At 37.7% G+C, this 17480-nt stretch overlaps 2 protein-coding genes across 2 annotated transcripts; both read left to right on the forward strand.

The window, feature by feature from the left end:
• Positions 1 to 1300: 1300 nt before the first annotated feature.
• Positions 1301 to 5738, forward strand: LOC122068758 (GDSL esterase/lipase At1g09390-like). Its single transcript, XM_042632644.1, has 5 exons — positions 1301 to 1829; positions 4104 to 4295; positions 4463 to 4626; positions 4708 to 4978; positions 5086 to 5738. The coding sequence occupies exons 1-5, from the start codon at positions 1568 to 1570 to the stop codon at positions 5316 to 5318; spliced, it is 1122 nt and encodes a 373-aa protein (XP_042488578.1). The 5' UTR covers positions 1301 to 1567; the 3' UTR covers positions 5319 to 5738.
• A 1194-nt stretch (positions 5739 to 6932) lies between these two features.
• LOC122068759 (GDSL esterase/lipase At1g09390-like) lies at positions 6933 to 13498 on the forward strand. The gene is made up of 5 exons (XM_042632645.1): positions 6933 to 7353; positions 12207 to 12398; positions 12594 to 12727; positions 12809 to 13079; positions 13175 to 13498. Exons 1-5 carry the CDS (start codon positions 7092 to 7094, stop codon positions 13405 to 13407), a joined length of 1092 nt encoding a protein of 363 aa, XP_042488579.1. The 5' UTR covers positions 6933 to 7091; the 3' UTR covers positions 13408 to 13498.
• The last annotated feature ends 3982 nt before the right edge of the window (positions 13499 to 17480 follow it).

Genomic DNA, 17480 nt, shown 5'->3' on the forward strand with positions numbered 1-17480 from the left:
GCTGAGAACAACACTTCATTTATGTTCCATCTTATGTCCCTTGCCATTTCCAACCTTGCCAAGGATTCCTTTTGCGTAAATTTCCTCCTTCTGAGTAGCTGTAATACAATTTGTATCGATGAACTTATCTTGGAAGAGATCTCCATATAAAGTTCATAGAAATGGTTGGAAGACACAGCCTAAAAAAAATTCATATTATTCATTGGATTTCATTCGACCATTTAGTTTCGCCGTGTCGTGTCTATTGTTATAGAGACACACGAGTGATATAAATTCAAAAAAAAAAAAGGATTTTTTTTATTTGTTTAAATGCAGTAGACTAATAGTGGGCTAATTCATGAATTGAATAAAATGGGCCCTTTTAACTCAAAAGTCACGTAGCTATCATATGGCATCAGTCATTTGTTCAAATCTGATAAAGGGCTTATTTTTTCCACGAGCGGGATTGACGGGATTGAGTTAATGACAAATCCATTACCGATTGAAGACTGTTCCTACCAACTGAGTTGCGTTAATTTTGAATGATTACATGGAACTGTCATATAATAATATGGATTTTTTTTTTTGGGTAAAAATAATAATAATATGGATTTGGGCAAACCATGGCGATGTCAGAAAATAATCTGGTTGACGGTTTTGCCCAAATCGTGAAATCTTTTGTTCTATATTTCGTATAATAGGGGTGTTTTAGGTAATTGATATCTGTAGTTTACGTATATATGAAAATGGATAACCAAGCCAATAAGCGCATGTTAAGCTGATTTGATAAAAAAAAAAAAAAAAAAAAAAAAAAAAACCGAATTGAACCAGGTCAAAACAAGAAATGATTGAAGCCGAATTTTGGCTTACCAGTTCAAAACCACGATCGAAATTGGAAATTTACCAACCATGCCTCAAAAAATGATTAAAAAAAATGTAATTTTGAAGTCTTATAGGAACCCGATAAGAGCCTATTATGCTGACACTGGTAATGGGTCAAACCGAAACCAATATGGTATAGCCAAAACTTGGGTTCGATCGTTTTCAGTTTAGGCCTGGTTTGGTTCGGTCTTCTTTTTAGTTAGCTTAACAGGCTATCTTGTTGCTATCAGACTCTTATTGTTTTGGTTCCAGTTTTAAACCGAAGCAATCCAACCAAATTTGACCGAACCGACCGATTGACAGACAAAAGAAAGGTTCCCTTTCGGCCAATTGGTGGAAGTGTGGAATACCGAAAGAGAGAGAGAGAGAGAGAGAGAGAAAATGGGATGGATATGAGAAAAACTGGGCAATAATAAACATATTTGGAGTATGGGCGGTCCGGAATATGGGCATGGAGTGTCGCGTGAACGTTAAAGACCTTAAGCAGAGACTACTGGTTCTTCTCTTCTAGAAGAGGCAGGCATTCTGATCCGATCACTGTTTTTTTTTTTTTTTTGGGTTTTGCGTTAATTAGCCATTACTAATGAACATTAAAGTTGTTGTACGGATGAAAGAGAAATCATCGAAAGGTTGGGACCAGAGGGAGAAAGAGAAAGGAGAAGGAGAAGGAGACGAAGAAGAGTAAAGATCAGAGAGAGAGAGAGAGATGAAAGGAAGTTGTATGGTTTGTGTTTTACGAATTGGAATGGTGGTATGGAGCATTGGTGTTCTATGGAATAGCATACCAATCGGGTGTGAAGAAGAATGCAAGAGAAAGGCGGTGTTATTCAACTTTGGGGATTCAAACTCAGACACAGGCGGCCTCGCAGCTGGGCTCGGCTATAACATCACCCTCCCATATGGCCGTACTTTCTTCCGTCGTTCCACCGGCCGACTGTCCGACGGTCGCTTAGTTCTCGATTTCCTCTGTAAGTACTCTTCTCTGGTTCCTCATTTCATTTTGGCGTTTCTAGTCCAATCTCAGCACAACTGTGAATTAATATTTTTAGAAATTTGAGTTCGGGAAGTGGGAATTCGGAAGTTTTGGACTAATTTAGGGTAAAGGAAAAATAAATTGATAAAATGGATGTGCTTGAATGAGCACCAATGTCCAATCTCATCTCAAAAGTCGGTTTTCTGGAATTCCAGAATTCAAGTTTGTTAGCTTATAGCTCTGGTTGATTCCTGTGCTTCTGCTAGCTTTACATTTTTAGTTCCAGCTCGATCTTTCTGTTCTTTGCATTTGTTTTTTTTTTTGGTGAGGAGCAGGAGCCTACAGGGTTGAGGGGTGTCGATTGCCAGACTGAACCGGTAGGGCCGATCTAAATCCGATCAAATTCTTATCAGTTTTGATTTCGGTTTAAGTTTTTTTATGAAATTTGGTAGAAACTGAAACCAAACCGGATCGACCAAAAACAGAAACGAACTGAATCCAGAAAACTAGATAAAGTCAATAAAAATTCTTTATTTATTATTTTGTGTCTAAACCGGTTACAACTCGATAATGAAAAAGACCAAATTACTTCAATCGAAATCAGCTTAAACGATTTGGGTTCAGTTTTACCTAGTAGTATCAAACTAAAATCAGTTCGAATCAATTGAAACCAGGACCAGCCCAGCCCTTTCTTGCTCTTCTTTCCCTTCAATATTATATGTGGCTCTTTACCCACCCAAAAAGAAGCAAAAGAAAGAAAAAGAACCATCAATTGGGAATTGTCGGCCGGTGTCACAGGTGAAGTAGTGAAGTAGCAGTCGAGAAAGTAGACAAGAGTGGGTTCCATTTTCTTTGAAGGATGCCCATTTCCCATCCCTAATTCCTCAATAAATTAATGAATAATAGAGAAGATGATGGGTTGATACATCCTGCCCAGACTCGGGGGACATCCCATTACGGGCATTACACAAGCCTAGCGGTATCTGAGTCATCCACCAAAAATCTTATTGCCCTCCTAGCCCAACCATTTGAACTTAGAACAGAGGACTTTGGAATCAATGTTGAGGGAACTGAGCAATGTTCCCCTGTTTTTTGGATGTGTATAATTTTTTTTGTCTCTTATTTTTGTATGTCTGAGGCCTAGTAATGAAGTGGTATTATTAATGAGTAGGATAGCACAAAAAGTACTAAAAATTAAATCTCATATCCCCAAATTCACCACAAACAATGATGTCTTGAATTATCTCTCTTCTCAATGATTTTTCTTTTCTTTTCCATTAAAAAAAAAGGGTGAGGGATCTGAGAAGCACCAAAATAATAAAAAATTAAAAAAAGAAGGAAAAGGGTGAACCTGTCCTGGCCATAGCGGGTAATCATGCTGCCAAGGAATCCAATTCTCCTCTTGGGTAACCTGGAATTCATCTTTATTTCTGAGTAAGCTGAACCTAGACCCAGAGGAACTCATGGCTCCTATGATAAACAGAACCAAGTTGGTTACTTGCTTTTGTAGCCTTTCACTAAATTGAAGCTTGTTTAAATTCTGTTCACTCAAGTATGTAGTTTTAGTTCCTCTTACTTACCACTCTATACAGAAGCAGGTCAGTTAACAAGTGTGTAATTGGTCAACAATCCTTGTGACTTGCTTTTATCTATTTCTGGTTGCACCTACTTTGATGTTCTCTGAGACAACTTTTCCTGATATGGGGTTTGAGCACATATGATGTCTATTTAGTAACTCAACGTACCAAATTTGAGTTATTTCCAAGTAGAACCTTCTTTCTAGATGACATGATTGTATTCTTCTTTTTTTCTGAGCCTCAATTGGTGCCTCTGTTTTATAGGTCACATTGCAGTCTATTTTCTAATGTGAGGGTGGTATTAAACAGATCCAGTTGACATGATATGTGTTTTATGATAATGTTATAAGATGCATGAGGAGATTAAGAATTTAGCTAATATATTATATTAATTTCAGTTGTGAAGCTTCCTTTTGATAAATTCATTGCCTACATGCTATTATTTTGTTTATTAGATGATGTATATGCTTATTGCAGTGTTAATATATGCACATATTTTTATCCTGTATTTTTACAGAGGATCCAATTTAAATACTTAATGCATATTGTATCATTGCATCGCCGGATTTTTTTGAAAAATATTATTGATATCTAGATCTGTTTAATGCCTATATGTGTCCATACCTGAACTTGCTATATTCCTGGCTCGTATTACAACATTCTGCTATGTATTCTTCCTTGGCGCTTGGCAGGTCAGAGTTTGAATACAAGTCTTTTGAGTCCATACCTGGACTCAGTGGGGTCGAATTTTACAAATGGAGCAAATTTCGCGATTGTTGGTTCTTCAACCCTACCAAAATCTATTCCTTTCGCTTTGGATGTTCAAGTTAAGCAATTCCTTCATTTCAAGGCTCGCTCGCTCCAGATCACTTCTCAACCTCAAGGTATGAGTCTTCATCTCTAATCTACATCACTTATTCCTTCACAATTTAAATAGCAGAATAGATCCATCCACCCACATACCCAAGAATTTCATCTACATTGATGATATTATGATATTATTATATTCATGTTCTTGTGTTCACCATATAATTTTTTTATTTTCCCCTAGGTTGTTCAAGGCTCCTGGTTGATGATGAAGGTTTTCTCAATGCACTTTACATGATCGACATTGGACAAAATGATCTATCCGATTCCTTCTCTAAAAATCTATCCTATGAACAAGTCGTCCAAAGAATCCCATCTATCCTTGCACAAATCAAATCTTCTGTTAAGGTGGGCTTTGATTCTATTTAGCTGACATTTCTGTATTGATGTTCAAATTCTTGTTCAACTCTTACCCGCGAATTGTTGTAGACTATATATGAGGAAGGTGGCAAGAATTTCTGGATCCATAATACTGGGCCGTTGGGCTGTCTTCCCCAAAAGCTATCATTAGTTCGCAAAACTGTTCAAGATCTTGACAGATATGGATGTATACGCTCATACAACAAGGCTGCAGAGTTTTTTAATGAAGGTCTGCATGCTCTTTGTGAAGAGATGAGATCTGAAATGGCGAATGCCACCATTGTCTATGTAGATATTTATGGCATCAAGTATGATATCATTGCTAACTCAACCAAATACGGTAAGCCGTTCTTTTCAATTCAGAAGTTCAGAACCCCATAGTTGTTTACAAATAGCAGAGTTTTCTTACTTCCCTTTCTTCAATAAATCATTTTCATTCTTTGGCAGGTTTTGAGAATCCTTTAATGGCGTGTTGTGGTTATGGTGGCCCTCCATACAACTATGATCTTCGCTTAACATGTGGACAGAGTGGATGCCGTGTTTGTAATGAGGGATCACGCTTCATAATTTGGGATGGAATTCATTACACTGAAGCAGCCAACACCATGATTGCATCCAAAATATTGTCTACAGCTTATTCCACACCACAATTGAAATTCAACTTTTTTTGCCAAGTGTGATGGACATAACCAAATCTCAAGTATTCATGATTATATCGAGTCTATAACCGATCTTTTTCCCTGAGTAAACATTTTTTTTCTACATTTCAATTATTGTTCTTCAGTTTCCTGTGCTTTCCAAGTGTTTTCAGGATCATAGCTACCGGGAGGAAGGATGAAAACCGTTGTCATCACATATGGTTGTGACATACACAGTGTAGCAATGGGAGAGGAGAATGGCTAGAAACCACTGTGCCATTATCAGTTTACTTTCTTTTTTCCATTTTTTTCTTAGCTAAAATTAAGGCAGAAAGGATAGAAGCTCAGTTTGGAAGTGCAGTTCTGATACTTCGATTTCTGCAATGTAGTATGCCACAACTGTACAAATCTGAATTGTTGAATGAGAAGAGGGCACAATTTTAATGGTTACTTGGTATCAAATTAAAGGTCTTAATTCAATCTTATGGCCCATCCATTTTACACATGCTCAATGGTCAAGAATTGTTCAAAGACAGGACATAACAACCACTTTTAGATTGAGGAAACTGGGGTATTAGATTCTAATGCAGTTCCTTGTGCATATGATGTGACTGAGAGAGGATTACAGAGGGGGGAAAAGGGCAAAACTTGAATGTGAAAAAGTGGACCAAAACATCACAGTTCTTGTATCTTATTGAGCCTGAGTTTGTGAATGCTCAGTTTTTCTCAGGCTTGAGTAGGAAGGCTACATACAAAATCTTCCAGTTGATAATAAATTTCAAGTCCTCCCAAAATGACTATGAAGATGCAACACTACATACAGGAAATGGTGGCCTTCAAGTGATACTAGGAAAGAGCTAAACTGCATTAGTTCTGAAACTGCAGGAACTTCTCAGCTATGTGACAGACTGGGAAACATGTTAAATGATTTGCAAGGGATGCTTTCAATGGAACAGAAAATGGAAAGCTTTCATCACTGCAAGGCATTGGATCTAATTTGGGTAGAACAGTACAAACTCAGGTTCTTTGAACCTGACCAAGTTGAATGCCATATTTGGTTATCCATTACACCACACATTAGTTGCTGACTGTGACCTGATGGAAAACCTTAGATGAGTCAAACACTGCTTCCAGACAGACATATTTGGGTATCATTTCTCTGTCTTGTAGCTAATTTTTCCCGATGGTTTGAACTTTTAACCTACTGATTTTTTATAACTATAACTAAGAATTAAGGTAGTTAAAAGTTGAAACTTGAAAACTGAAAAGTGAATTAGTTATGAGTTGACTTCATTTCAGGATGTTTGATATGTGAAAAATCAGATGAAGCAGGTCCTTTCTACTGTCATTATTGTTTCCATGTGTTGCTCATAATGTGCCTGTTTAGCTTCAAAGAATCTGTGCTACTGCAAGGTCTGCTAGATTAGTTGACTTTATGGGGATGAAAATCTCAAACGTGTAACACACACAACAAGACACTTCACTCACAACGTGTAACTGACACAACAACTTTAGTAACAACCTCACATCTCACAGATAGCCTTACAATGTTTCTGGTCTTCCTGTGACTCGACTCTTTCTTGTTGGCTGTTGTTTCTGATGTGGATCCACGATGTGCATAACACGATCACTGCCCCTCTTTTTTTTTTTTTTTGGGGGGGGGGGGGGGGTTTGGGGTTTTGCTTAACTTTTATATTGGATTCAGGAAATCAAGTTTAACCCAATTCCCATTATTAATGAACAGTAAGGTAGTTGTACTGATGAAAGAGAAAGGAGAAGAAGAAGAGTAAAGATCAGAGAGAGAGAGAGAGAGAGATGAAAGGAAATTGTATGGTTTGTGTACTACGAATTGGAATGGTGGTATGGTGCATTGGTGTTGTATGGAATAGAAAACCAATCGGCTGTGACGAAGAATGCAAGAGAAAGGCGGTGATATTCAATTTTGGGGATTCAAACTCAGACACAGGCGGCCTCGCAGCTGGACTCGGCTATAACATCACCCTCCCATATGGCCGTGCTTTCTTCCGCCGTTCCACCGGTCGATTCTCCGACGGTCGCTTAGTTCTCGATTTCCTCTGTAAGTACTCTTTCTTTCACTCCTCATTTCATTTTGGCGTTTCTACTCCAATCTCAGCACAACTGTGAATTAATAGTCTTAGAAATTTGGCCTTTTGAGTGTGTTGGAGAAATTTGAGTTCTCGGGAGTTTTTGGTGAGGAGCAGGGACCTACAGGTCCTACACTATAGTACAGAGGTGTCAATTCCAGCCTGAACCGTTAGGACCGAACGAAATCCAATCGAATTATTATCGGTTTTAAGTTTTTTATATGAAATTTGTAGAGACTGAAATCAGTTACCAGCCTGAACCAGTAGGACTGTGATCAAAATCGAATCAAATTCTTATAAGGTTTGGTTTCGATTTAATTTTTTATAAAATTGACAGAAATGAAAATTGAACCGGGTCAACCAAAACCAGATAAAATCAATAAAAATTCTTTGCTCATTAATTTTTGGGTAATTTACAGCGCCACCCCCTGGAGAATGCCAGTATTATAGGAACACCCCCTCACTTTCACCAAATTAGACTCAGACCCCCTACCGTCAGTCACTGGAATATACCTTATATGCTGATGTCATCTATTATATTTTTCTTTTAATACCAAAATACCCTTTCTAAATGTTAACTACCTAAAATACCCATTTACGGTATTATACCTTGTTCACCAAATTGAGACCTAACCCATTCCCAATCTCCGTGAAGAGCAGCGGCGATCGATCTCCGTGAAGAGCAGCGGCGATCGATCTCCATGAAGAGCAGCGGCGATCGATCTCCGTGAAGAGCAGCGGCGATCGATCTCCGTGAAGAGCAGCGGCGATCGATCTCCGTGAAGAGCAGCGGCGTTGACCGTGAAGAGCAGCGGCGTTTACCGTGAAGAGCAGCGGCGCCGTTGTTGGGTTCTGAATTCTTCCTTTTCCCTTCCTTGTTGGGAAGAAATGGCCTTGAGAGATTTCTGATGAGTTGGGGAAGAAAGCAAATACCCAATTTCAGTTCAATTATTCATGGCAACTAGTACTATTCCACTCTCTTACTTGTTTCCTCTTCTTCTATGATCAAGATGGTCTTCTTCTATAGATTGGTGAAGTATATGTCCTTGTGTTTACTTCTTCTCTTTCTTGTTGTTGTCATGGGACAAGATAGTGGTTACATTTTGAGAGATAAAGCTTCCCTTTTATCTTTCATGTCTGCTATTGATTCCAACCCTGAAAACGCGCTCGGAAACTGGAATTCATCAAGTTTGCATGTCTGCAATTGGACAGGAATTGGATGTAATATTGCAAGAGATCAAGTGGTGCAACTGGACCTCCATGATAGATCTCTTGGAGGCATAATTTCTCCTGTTCTTGCAAAGATGAAGTTCTTACTTGTATTGGACTTGAGTGGCAACAACTTCAGGGGCCAGATACCATCTGAGCTTGGTTCTCTGTCTCAGATAAAACAGCTTAGCTTCCAAGCAAATCTTCTTGAAGGAGAGATTCCTGTGGAATTGGGTGCTCTCCATCAACTGGATTATTTGAATTTGGGAAGTAATCGGCTTGTGGGTAAGATTCCGTCATCGCTCTTTTGCAATGGATCTTCTTATTTGGAGTACATGGATCTTTCTAACAATTCTCTTGGTGGTGAAATCCCTTTGTGGAATCACTGTCATTTGAAGGAATTGAGATTTTTGCTACTGTGGTCTAATCAGCTTGTGGGTCAGATTCCCCCTGCCCTAGCAAATTCCACAAAGCTGAAATGGCTTGATGTTGAGAATAATTCTCTAAAAGGGGAGTTTCCATCTGATATTGTGGATAAAATGCCACTTTTGCAAGTCCTCTATTTATCCTACAATAACTTCAGTAGTCACAATGGTAACACTCTCACAAGCCTTCCGGCGTTCCTCAAGGCTTTTCAGATTAGTGGCTACGAACCCCCTTCCGGCGACTACGGCGGTAGCAACAACAGAGATTCCTTCACCTCGGCCATGGAGAGAGAGTGATACAGAGATAATGAAACGGTATACGTGTTAAGAGAGGGGTATTTTTGGGATAATAAGATAAGGGTGTTTTACTTATAAGGGTTAAAATGTCATTTCATAGCATCACTTAACAGAGACTAACGGTAGGGGGTCTGAGTTTAATTTGGTGAAAGAGAGGGGGTGTCCCTATAATAATGGCATTCTCCAAGGGGTGGCGCTGTAAATTACCCTTAATTTTTTGGTAAAGGTCCCTTGGGGGAGGCTTATGTATCTATTTCTCTTTTTTCTCGTATGAAATGATTTTACTATCCTAGCAAGTTATTGTTTCTTGCTCATTTTCTTATGTATGTATATGAGAAATTGAAATCAAATGGATAAAAACTTGATAATGAAAAAGATTGAATCGATTCAATGGAAACCAAGCTTAACAATTTGGGTTCAGTTTTTTTTACCAAGTATCAAACTAAAATTGGTTCAAACCGATTCAAAACCGAAATGAATCGACCAATTGACACCGGCCCAGCCCTGCCTTTTCTCGTTCTTCTTTGCCTTCAATATTATATATCCGGCCCTTCACTTTCATGTTTTACTCACCCAAAAAGAAGCAAAAAGAAAAAACACAAGAAAAAGAAGTATCAATGGATGTGTTGGCTTGGGCGGTGTTCACTTTCTAGTGTCGCACGTGAAGTAGTAGTAGGGTACGTAGACAAGAGTGGGTCCCCTTTTCTTTCTTTTGTTTTATTTTTGATCTTTTAACGATTCCCATACCTAATAAATTAGTGGGAAATTGGAAGATGCTGAGAGGAGATGATGGGTGGACCCATGCCTAGCGGTCTATGAGTCTGGAGTCTGGGACGCATCTGACGTCCACAAAAAATCTTCTAAAAAGGTAAAAAATTGCCAATAAGCAAATAATTTTGGGAGGAGAAAGTTTCTCTTCACCGTCAGCCATCATTAGTGTCATTAATGTTTGACCCTTATAGGAGGCAGATAATATCAAGCAGATAATACCCAGCAGCACTTGCATGATATTGTTGGGGTTTTGTAGATGTAATTAATAATCCCATATGTAAATAGTTGGATGTGGAAATTTATAGGTATTGGGGCATTTTTTATTTCATCTTAATAAGTGGTATTAATTTATTAAAGCTAAGGTCAAACAAAGGCAACGACTAGGGCTATCAAGAAAGCCCGAATTGGCCTTGAGCCAAAATAAGGCTTGGGTTGAGATTTCAGCCCATAGAGTGGGCTAAGGTTGAAAATTTCATGCCCGAGGTCGAGTTGGGCTGAGCTTGGGTTGAGGTTGAAACCCAACTTCAACTTCAACCTCAACCTAACCCAAACCAACCCTGTATATTAAGTACATAATAATATAAATATGTTATTAATTAAAAATAAGTATTTATAGAAAAGGGTCTGTAAAAAATCTAACATTTTTCACAAACTAAATATATAAAAAAAGAAACCTTTGTCTTTAACCTCTGCAATCAACATATATAGAAAAACCTTAGTTTTGGCCTATTGGTACCCTAGCAGCGACCAAGGTCATCATGGATCCATGGCTTAAAGGATGAGTAACGGTTATATTGGTTAAATGGTGGCTCATTTTTTAATTAAAATCTGATATCAGACCCGCTTGAGTTGTTGGTAATTTTATTCCCTTTCTTTAGTAAATAAAATAGTAAAATTCCAATGAAAAATACCTGTTATAACAAGATCAATAAATATTTTGAATAAAAAACTCATAAAGACATTTGTGGAAATCTTTGCATCTTCTTCATGATTTCAATTTTCAGGTCCCAAACTATTTCGGGCTGATTCAATTGGAATTAATGGAGATCATCCTGTGTCCAATTTTAGGTTTTTAAACCTCGCCCTCCGGGCCCAAGTGCCCACCCATTATAACTTAGAAGAGGGGACTTTGGAATCAAAGGTGAGGGATCTGAGAAGCACCAAAAATAATAATAGAGAAGGAAAAGGGTGAACCTTCCTGGCCATAGTGGGTAATCATGCTGTATTAGGAAACCTTGCATTAAACTAACCAAGAAACCTAATTCTTCTCTTGGGCAACCTGGAATATCCTTCTGAGTAAGCTCAACCTAGACCCAGAGGAACTTATGGTTCCTATAATAAACAGAATCAAGTTGGTTATTTGCTTTTGTAGCCTTTCACTAAATTGAAGCTTGGTTAAATTCTGTTCACCCAAGTATGTAGTTTTGGTTCCTCTACCAAGATTACTTACCACTCTATACAGAAGCAGTTCAGTTAAGAATCGTGTAATTGGTCACCAATCCTTGTGACTTGCTTTTATCTATTGCTAGTTGCACCTACTGTGATGTTCTCTGAGACAACTTTCCTTGTAAGTGGAATAAATATGGGGTTTGAGCACATATGATGTCTATTTAGTAACTCAACGTACCAAATTTTGAGTTATTTCCAGGTAAAACCTTCTTTCTAAATGACATGATTGTCTTCTTTTTTTCTGAGCTTCAATGGTTGCCTCTGTTTTATAGGTCACATTGCAATCTATTTTCTAATGTGAGGGTGGTATTAAACAGATCCAGTTGACATGATATGTGTTTTATGATAATGTTATAAGATGCATGAGGAGATTAAGAATTTAGCTAATATATTATATTAATTTCAGTTGTGAAGCTTCCTTTTGATAAATTCAGTGCCTACATGCTATTATTTTGTTTATTAGATGATGTATATGCTTGTTGCATTGTGAATATATGCATGTATTTCTTATCCTGTATTTTTACAGAGTATCAATATGCATCACCGGATTTTTTTGAAAAATATTATTGATATCTAGATCTGTTTAATGCCTATATGTATCCATACCTGAACTTGCTATATTCCTGGCTGGTATTACAACATTCTGCTATGCATGCTTCCTTGGCACTTGGCAGGTCAGAGTTTGAATACAAGTCTTTTGAGTCCATACCTGGATTCAGTGGGGTCAGATTTTACGAATAGAGCAAATTTCACGATTGTTGGTTCTTCAACCCTACCAAAATCTATTCCTTTCGCTTTAGATGTTCAAGTTAAGCAATTCCTTTATTTCAAGGCTCGCTTGCTCCAGATCACTTCTCAACCTCAAGGTTTGAATCTTCATCTCTAGTCTACATCACTTATTCCTTCACAATTCACATGGTGGTAGCAGAATAGATCCATCCACCCACATACCCAAGAATTTCATCTACATTGATGATATTATGATATTCATGTTCTCGTGTTCACCATATAATTTTTTTATTTTCCCCTAAATTGTTCAAGGCTCCTGGTTGATGATGAAGATTTCCTCAATACACTTTACATGATTGACATTGGACAAAATGATCTCTCCAATTCCTTCTCTAAAAATCTATCCTATTCACAAGTCATCCAAAGAATCCCATCTATCCTTGCACAAATCAAATCTGCTGTTAAGGTGGGTTTTGATTCTATTTAGCTGACATTTCTGTATTGATGTTGACATTCTCTTTCAACTCTTACCTGTGAATTGGTGTAGACTATATATGAGGAAGGTGGCAAGAATTTCTGGATCCATAACACTGGGCCGTTGGGCTGTCTTCCCCAAAAGCTATCATTAGTTCGCAAAACTGTTCAAGATCTTGACAGATATGGATGTATACGCTCATACGACGAGGCTGCAGAGTTTTTTAATGAAGGTCTGCGTGCTCTTTGTGAAGAGATGAGATCTGAAATGGCAAATGCCACCATTGTCTATGTAGATATTTATGGCATCAAGTATGATATCATTGCTAACTCAACCAAATACGGTAACTCGTTCTTTTCAATTTAGAATCCCATAGTTGTTTATAAATAGCAGAGTTTTCTGCCCTCTCTTCAATAAATCATGTTAATTCTTTGGTAGGTTTTGAGAATCCTTTAATGGCTTGTTGTGGTTATGGTGGCCCTCCATACAACTACGATATTCGCTTAACATGTGGACGGAGAGGATGCCGTGCTTGTAATAAGAGAACACGCTTCATAATTTGGGATGGAATTCATTACACTGAAGCAGCCAACACCATGATCGCATCCAAAATATTGTCTACAGCTTATTCCACACCACAATTGAAATTCAACTTTTTTTGCCAAGTGTGACTGTCATTAACCAAATCTCAAGTATTCATGATTATATTGTGTCTATAACTGATCTTTTTCCCTGAGTAAACATTTTTGTTCTACATGTTAATTATCGTTCTTCAGTTTCGTGTGCATTCTAAGTGTTTTCCAGGACCATAGCAGGAAGGAGGATGGAAACCATTGTCATCTCTTATGGTTGTGACTTAGACAGTGTAGCAATGGGAGGGGAGAATGGCTAGAAACCAATGTGCCATTACCAGTTTACTTTATTTTTTCCATTTTTTCCTTTATTAAATTTAAGATAGAAAGGGTACAAGCTCAGGTTGGAAGTGCAGTTCCTGATACTTCGATTTCTGCAATGTGGTATGCCACAACTGTACAATAATGAGGAGGGCACAATTATATCAGTTACTCGATTTGGTATCAAATTAAAGGTCTTAAATCTTCAAGTATTATTCAAAGACAGGACACAACAAACACTTTTAGATTGAGGAAACTGAGGTATTTGATTCCAATGCAGTTCCTTGTGCATATGATGTGGACTCTCAGAGAGGATTACAGAGGGGGAAAAGGTCAAAACTTGAATGTGGAACAGTGGACTAAAACATCTTATAGAGCTTGTCTGTGAATGCTCAGTTTTTCTCAGCCTTGAGTAGGAAGGAAGGCTACATACACAATCTCGCAGTTGATAATAAATTTCAAGTCCTCCCAAGGCCACCAATGACTATTGAAGATGCAATACTACATACAAAGAAATGGTGGCATTCAAGTGACACTAGGAAAGAGCTAAGCTGCATTAGTTCTGAAACTGCTGGGACTTCTCAGCTATGTGACAGAATGGGAAACATGTTAATTGATTTGCAAGGGATGCTTTCAATGGAACAGCAAATGGAAAGCTCTCATCACTGCAAGGCATTGGATCTAATTTTGGTAGAACTGTACAAACTCAGGTTCGTTAAACCTGACCAAGTTGAATGCCATTTTAGGTTATCCATTACACCACACTTTAGTTGCTGACTTTGACCTGAGAAAAACTTAGTTGTGTCAAACACTGCTTCCAGACAGACATATTTGGGTATCATCTCTCTGTCCTGTAGCTAGTTTTTCCTGTTAGTTTGAACTTTTAACCTACTAATTTTTTTATAACTAAGAATTAAGGTAGTCAAAAGTTGAAACTTGAAAAGTGAATTAGTTGTGAGCTTACTTCATTCCAGGATGTTTTATATGTGAAAAATCAGAGGAAGCAGGTCCTTTCTACAGTCATTATTGTTTCCTTGTGTTGCTCACATGTACCTTCTTAGCTTCAAAGAATCTGTGCTGCTGCAAGGTCTGCTAGATTAGTTGACTTTATAGGGATGCAAATCTCAAAAGCATTTAAATTTTATTCAAGGAAGCAGTGACTCAGAGTTATTTGCTTCATTTAGTTAAGGATGTGTTTTACTCTTGTCTTTGTGCTCTTTCCCATGGCTCCAATTTTGTTAACGTGATGCAGAATGTGGGTTTGACTATGTAGTTGAAATAACTGAATTTTGGGTTGTCTGGTCAAGTAACAGAAACTCAATGGAATTCATTACTGTCTCAATATAATTTTTTTCTTCTTTTTTCTTTTTATTGTCTGAATATTCAGGAGCTAAAGACCATTCCCAATGCCCCTTCCGCCATACATAAACTGAACCACAATAGGATAAGCACGAAAATTAAAGCTTCTATAAATACAAACAGACCCAATATATCGAAACTCATCGCCCATGGATAAAGAGAAACCGTTTTAAAGTATTTATCTCTAGATTTCACCAAAAATTTTGCAGTGACTTGGAAACGGCCCTGTGCAAAACTGGGGGTAAGGTTGCTTACATTTGCCCTCTCAGACCCTGTAGTAGATGGAGTCTCGTTCACTGGGTTGCTCTTTTATAAATGGTAGGAGAACCAATCACACAATCATGAATTCCGTTTACTCTGCTATCAGGAAGCTTTGTCTGGACTTAATTTTTCGTCGATGCGACCTTCTTTTGTCAGCTTAAAACCATGCATATGAAGGAAATCATACATACATGTTGTGGGGAATCAACACCTTTATAAATCAAAACATATAAGAAAGTGTTTTGAATCTTAAACTCATTTTAAAAAACTTTAAAATACAAAACAGTGACAATATTTGGAAGTGCTTATGCAATTACTCTTCTTTGAGAGAGTCAAGCAGGGGCGCCAACCACCATAGTGTTTGGGTTGCAACTTGCAACTTTTGACTTCGACATTGATTACTCTCTGGTTCTGTAAATGAATGAAATGAAGCTGAGGAAGATCTACATTTCTTATTTCATGTTAGTAGTGCAAGTAGTATGTTGTGTCACAATCTACTGCAGACTTTTTTTGTTTGGATGAATCTACTGCAGACTTGACTCTCTACATAATTAAAAATCTGTCTTATTCACTCTTCACTTTTGTATAACAACTAGTTGGTAAGCAGAACCTCCTAACCAGAAAATTTGACCAAAGGGGACCCAATCTCTCCACCCCCTCTCCATAACATAAATAAAGAGATGAATCAATAAAAGCAATAAAAAGATAGCAACAAGTGGGTCATGCAGTAAAATCATTAACTGCTCTCCTCTGCAAGTGGATCCTTTATAAGGAGAAGATCAGTGGCAATTTTCCTCCATGGAAGCTTAAGGATCTAATTCTGAACACACACACACACACACACACAGGCCCTGCTTTTCCTCAGCTTGTGAGGGTGGGAGGTAGGGTTTGGGTTTGTGGGTCTTATGATGGAAGACACAGTTCAGTGTACCCAACAGTTCTATATTGTAACTCCACTTGGCATAGTTAGAAACCACAAAATATGTGAGGAAGAGAGAGAGAGAAAGCTTAAGGTTGGGCCAAGAAAAGGTGTAGTAGGGCTGTGGCATTCTTTGGTGGGGGCTGCCACTTAGGTCAATGGTTTAGAGCACTTCAGGTTGGCCATGAAAAGGGTAGGGCTGTGGCCTTCGTTGGTGGGGACTGCCACTTAGTCAATGGTTTAGATTGTCACAATAATTGAAGAAGCTTTACTAACTAATAGCTACTGCCTTCTTAATGACCGTTCGAGGCCCTCTCAATGATTTAAGACTGCATTTTGAGTAAGCATTGTGCAAGACAAAATCATTCCCCTGCACTCTCTCTCTCTCTCTCTCTCTCTTAAAAAAAGGGAAAAAGAGAGAAAAAACAAGGGTTCTACAGTCTTAAACCTTTCTTGGCTTTCCATCATCAATTAATGCACTTTGCCTTTGATTGAGGGGAAGAAAAATGGCTATTGGTTGGAAATCAGATTTATTTTATTTCAACAAAAAATGAGGGCATTAATACCATTGTTGTAATGGCAAGCTTTGAAAGTTTTTTAAGTCATTCCAAATCTTTAGGTTGTAAAATGGTTTGAAAAGGGCATCCTTTAATTCTCTCTTTTTACTAGTAGTGGCCTACTTTTCTAAGGATATAGAAATAAATATATATTTCAATCCAATAATTCAAACTCTAGAATCGTGAACTTTGTGGCATAGACAAAAGTGTTAGGTTTGATACATTTACATTTATGTATGTATATGAGTATATCCCCCCTTTTAAGTTTCTTTTGATAAGGTATATGAATATTCTCTCTCAGTGGTTTCACTTTCTATAGTTTACCAAAAAAAAAAAAAGATTTCTTTTTCTATACTTATAATTTCTATTTATAAAAGTTAGTTGCTCAAGTTTTAAACCAGGAGGTGGGGGGGAGGGGATAGTGGGATGGTTGGTACACATTCTATTTTGTGTATGTTTATACATATGAGAGAGGGTCTCTAAGCAAGTAGGGTACTCTACATCATCTCATATATATTTTAATTATTATTTTTCTCTTTTAAAACATCAATAAAATAATACATGTGAGGAAATGCAATATACGTATTAGGTTCAGAGTGCCTTTTCCCTATACATATACCCTCCATTCATGTTTCTGTTATTCTGTGTTGATTAGTTGCTTTACATCTTCTTTCCCCCATAAAAATTAGAAAATAATAATAATAATGATTAAAAAAAAAGGAGTTTTTAATCCGTCGACATTTTTGTTGAGCATG

The sequence above is a fragment of the Macadamia integrifolia genome, unplaced genomic scaffold (assembly GCF_013358625.1).
Source record: "Macadamia integrifolia cultivar HAES 741 unplaced genomic scaffold, SCU_Mint_v3 scaffold457, whole genome shotgun sequence".
NCBI classification, from domain to species: domain Eukaryota; kingdom Viridiplantae; phylum Streptophyta; class Magnoliopsida; order Proteales; family Proteaceae; genus Macadamia; species Macadamia integrifolia.

Excerpts from the sequence above, each read along its gene's own strand:
- LOC122068758 (XM_042632644.1), top strand. The coding sequence starts at position 1,568 with ATGAAAGGAAGTTGTATGGTTTGTGTTTTACGAATTGGAATGGTGGTA. Across the intron at positions 1,830-4,103 it reads CTTAGTTCTCGATTTCCTCT|GTCAGAGTTTGAATACAAGT; the intron begins GTAAGTACTCTT and ends GGCGCTTGGCAG. Across the intron at positions 4,296-4,462 it reads GATCACTTCTCAACCTCAAG|GTTGTTCAAGGCTCCTGGTT; the intron begins GTATGAGTCTTC and ends ATTTTCCCCTAG.
- LOC122068759 (XM_042632645.1), top strand. The coding sequence starts at position 7,092 with ATGAAAGGAAATTGTATGGTTTGTGTACTACGAATTGGAATGGTGGTA. Across the intron at positions 7,354-12,206 it reads CTTAGTTCTCGATTTCCTCT|GTCAGAGTTTGAATACAAGT; the intron begins GTAAGTACTCTT and ends GGCACTTGGCAG. Across the intron at positions 13,080-13,174 it reads TGCTAACTCAACCAAATACG|GTTTTGAGAATCCTTTAATG; the intron begins GTAACTCGTTCT and ends ATTCTTTGGTAG.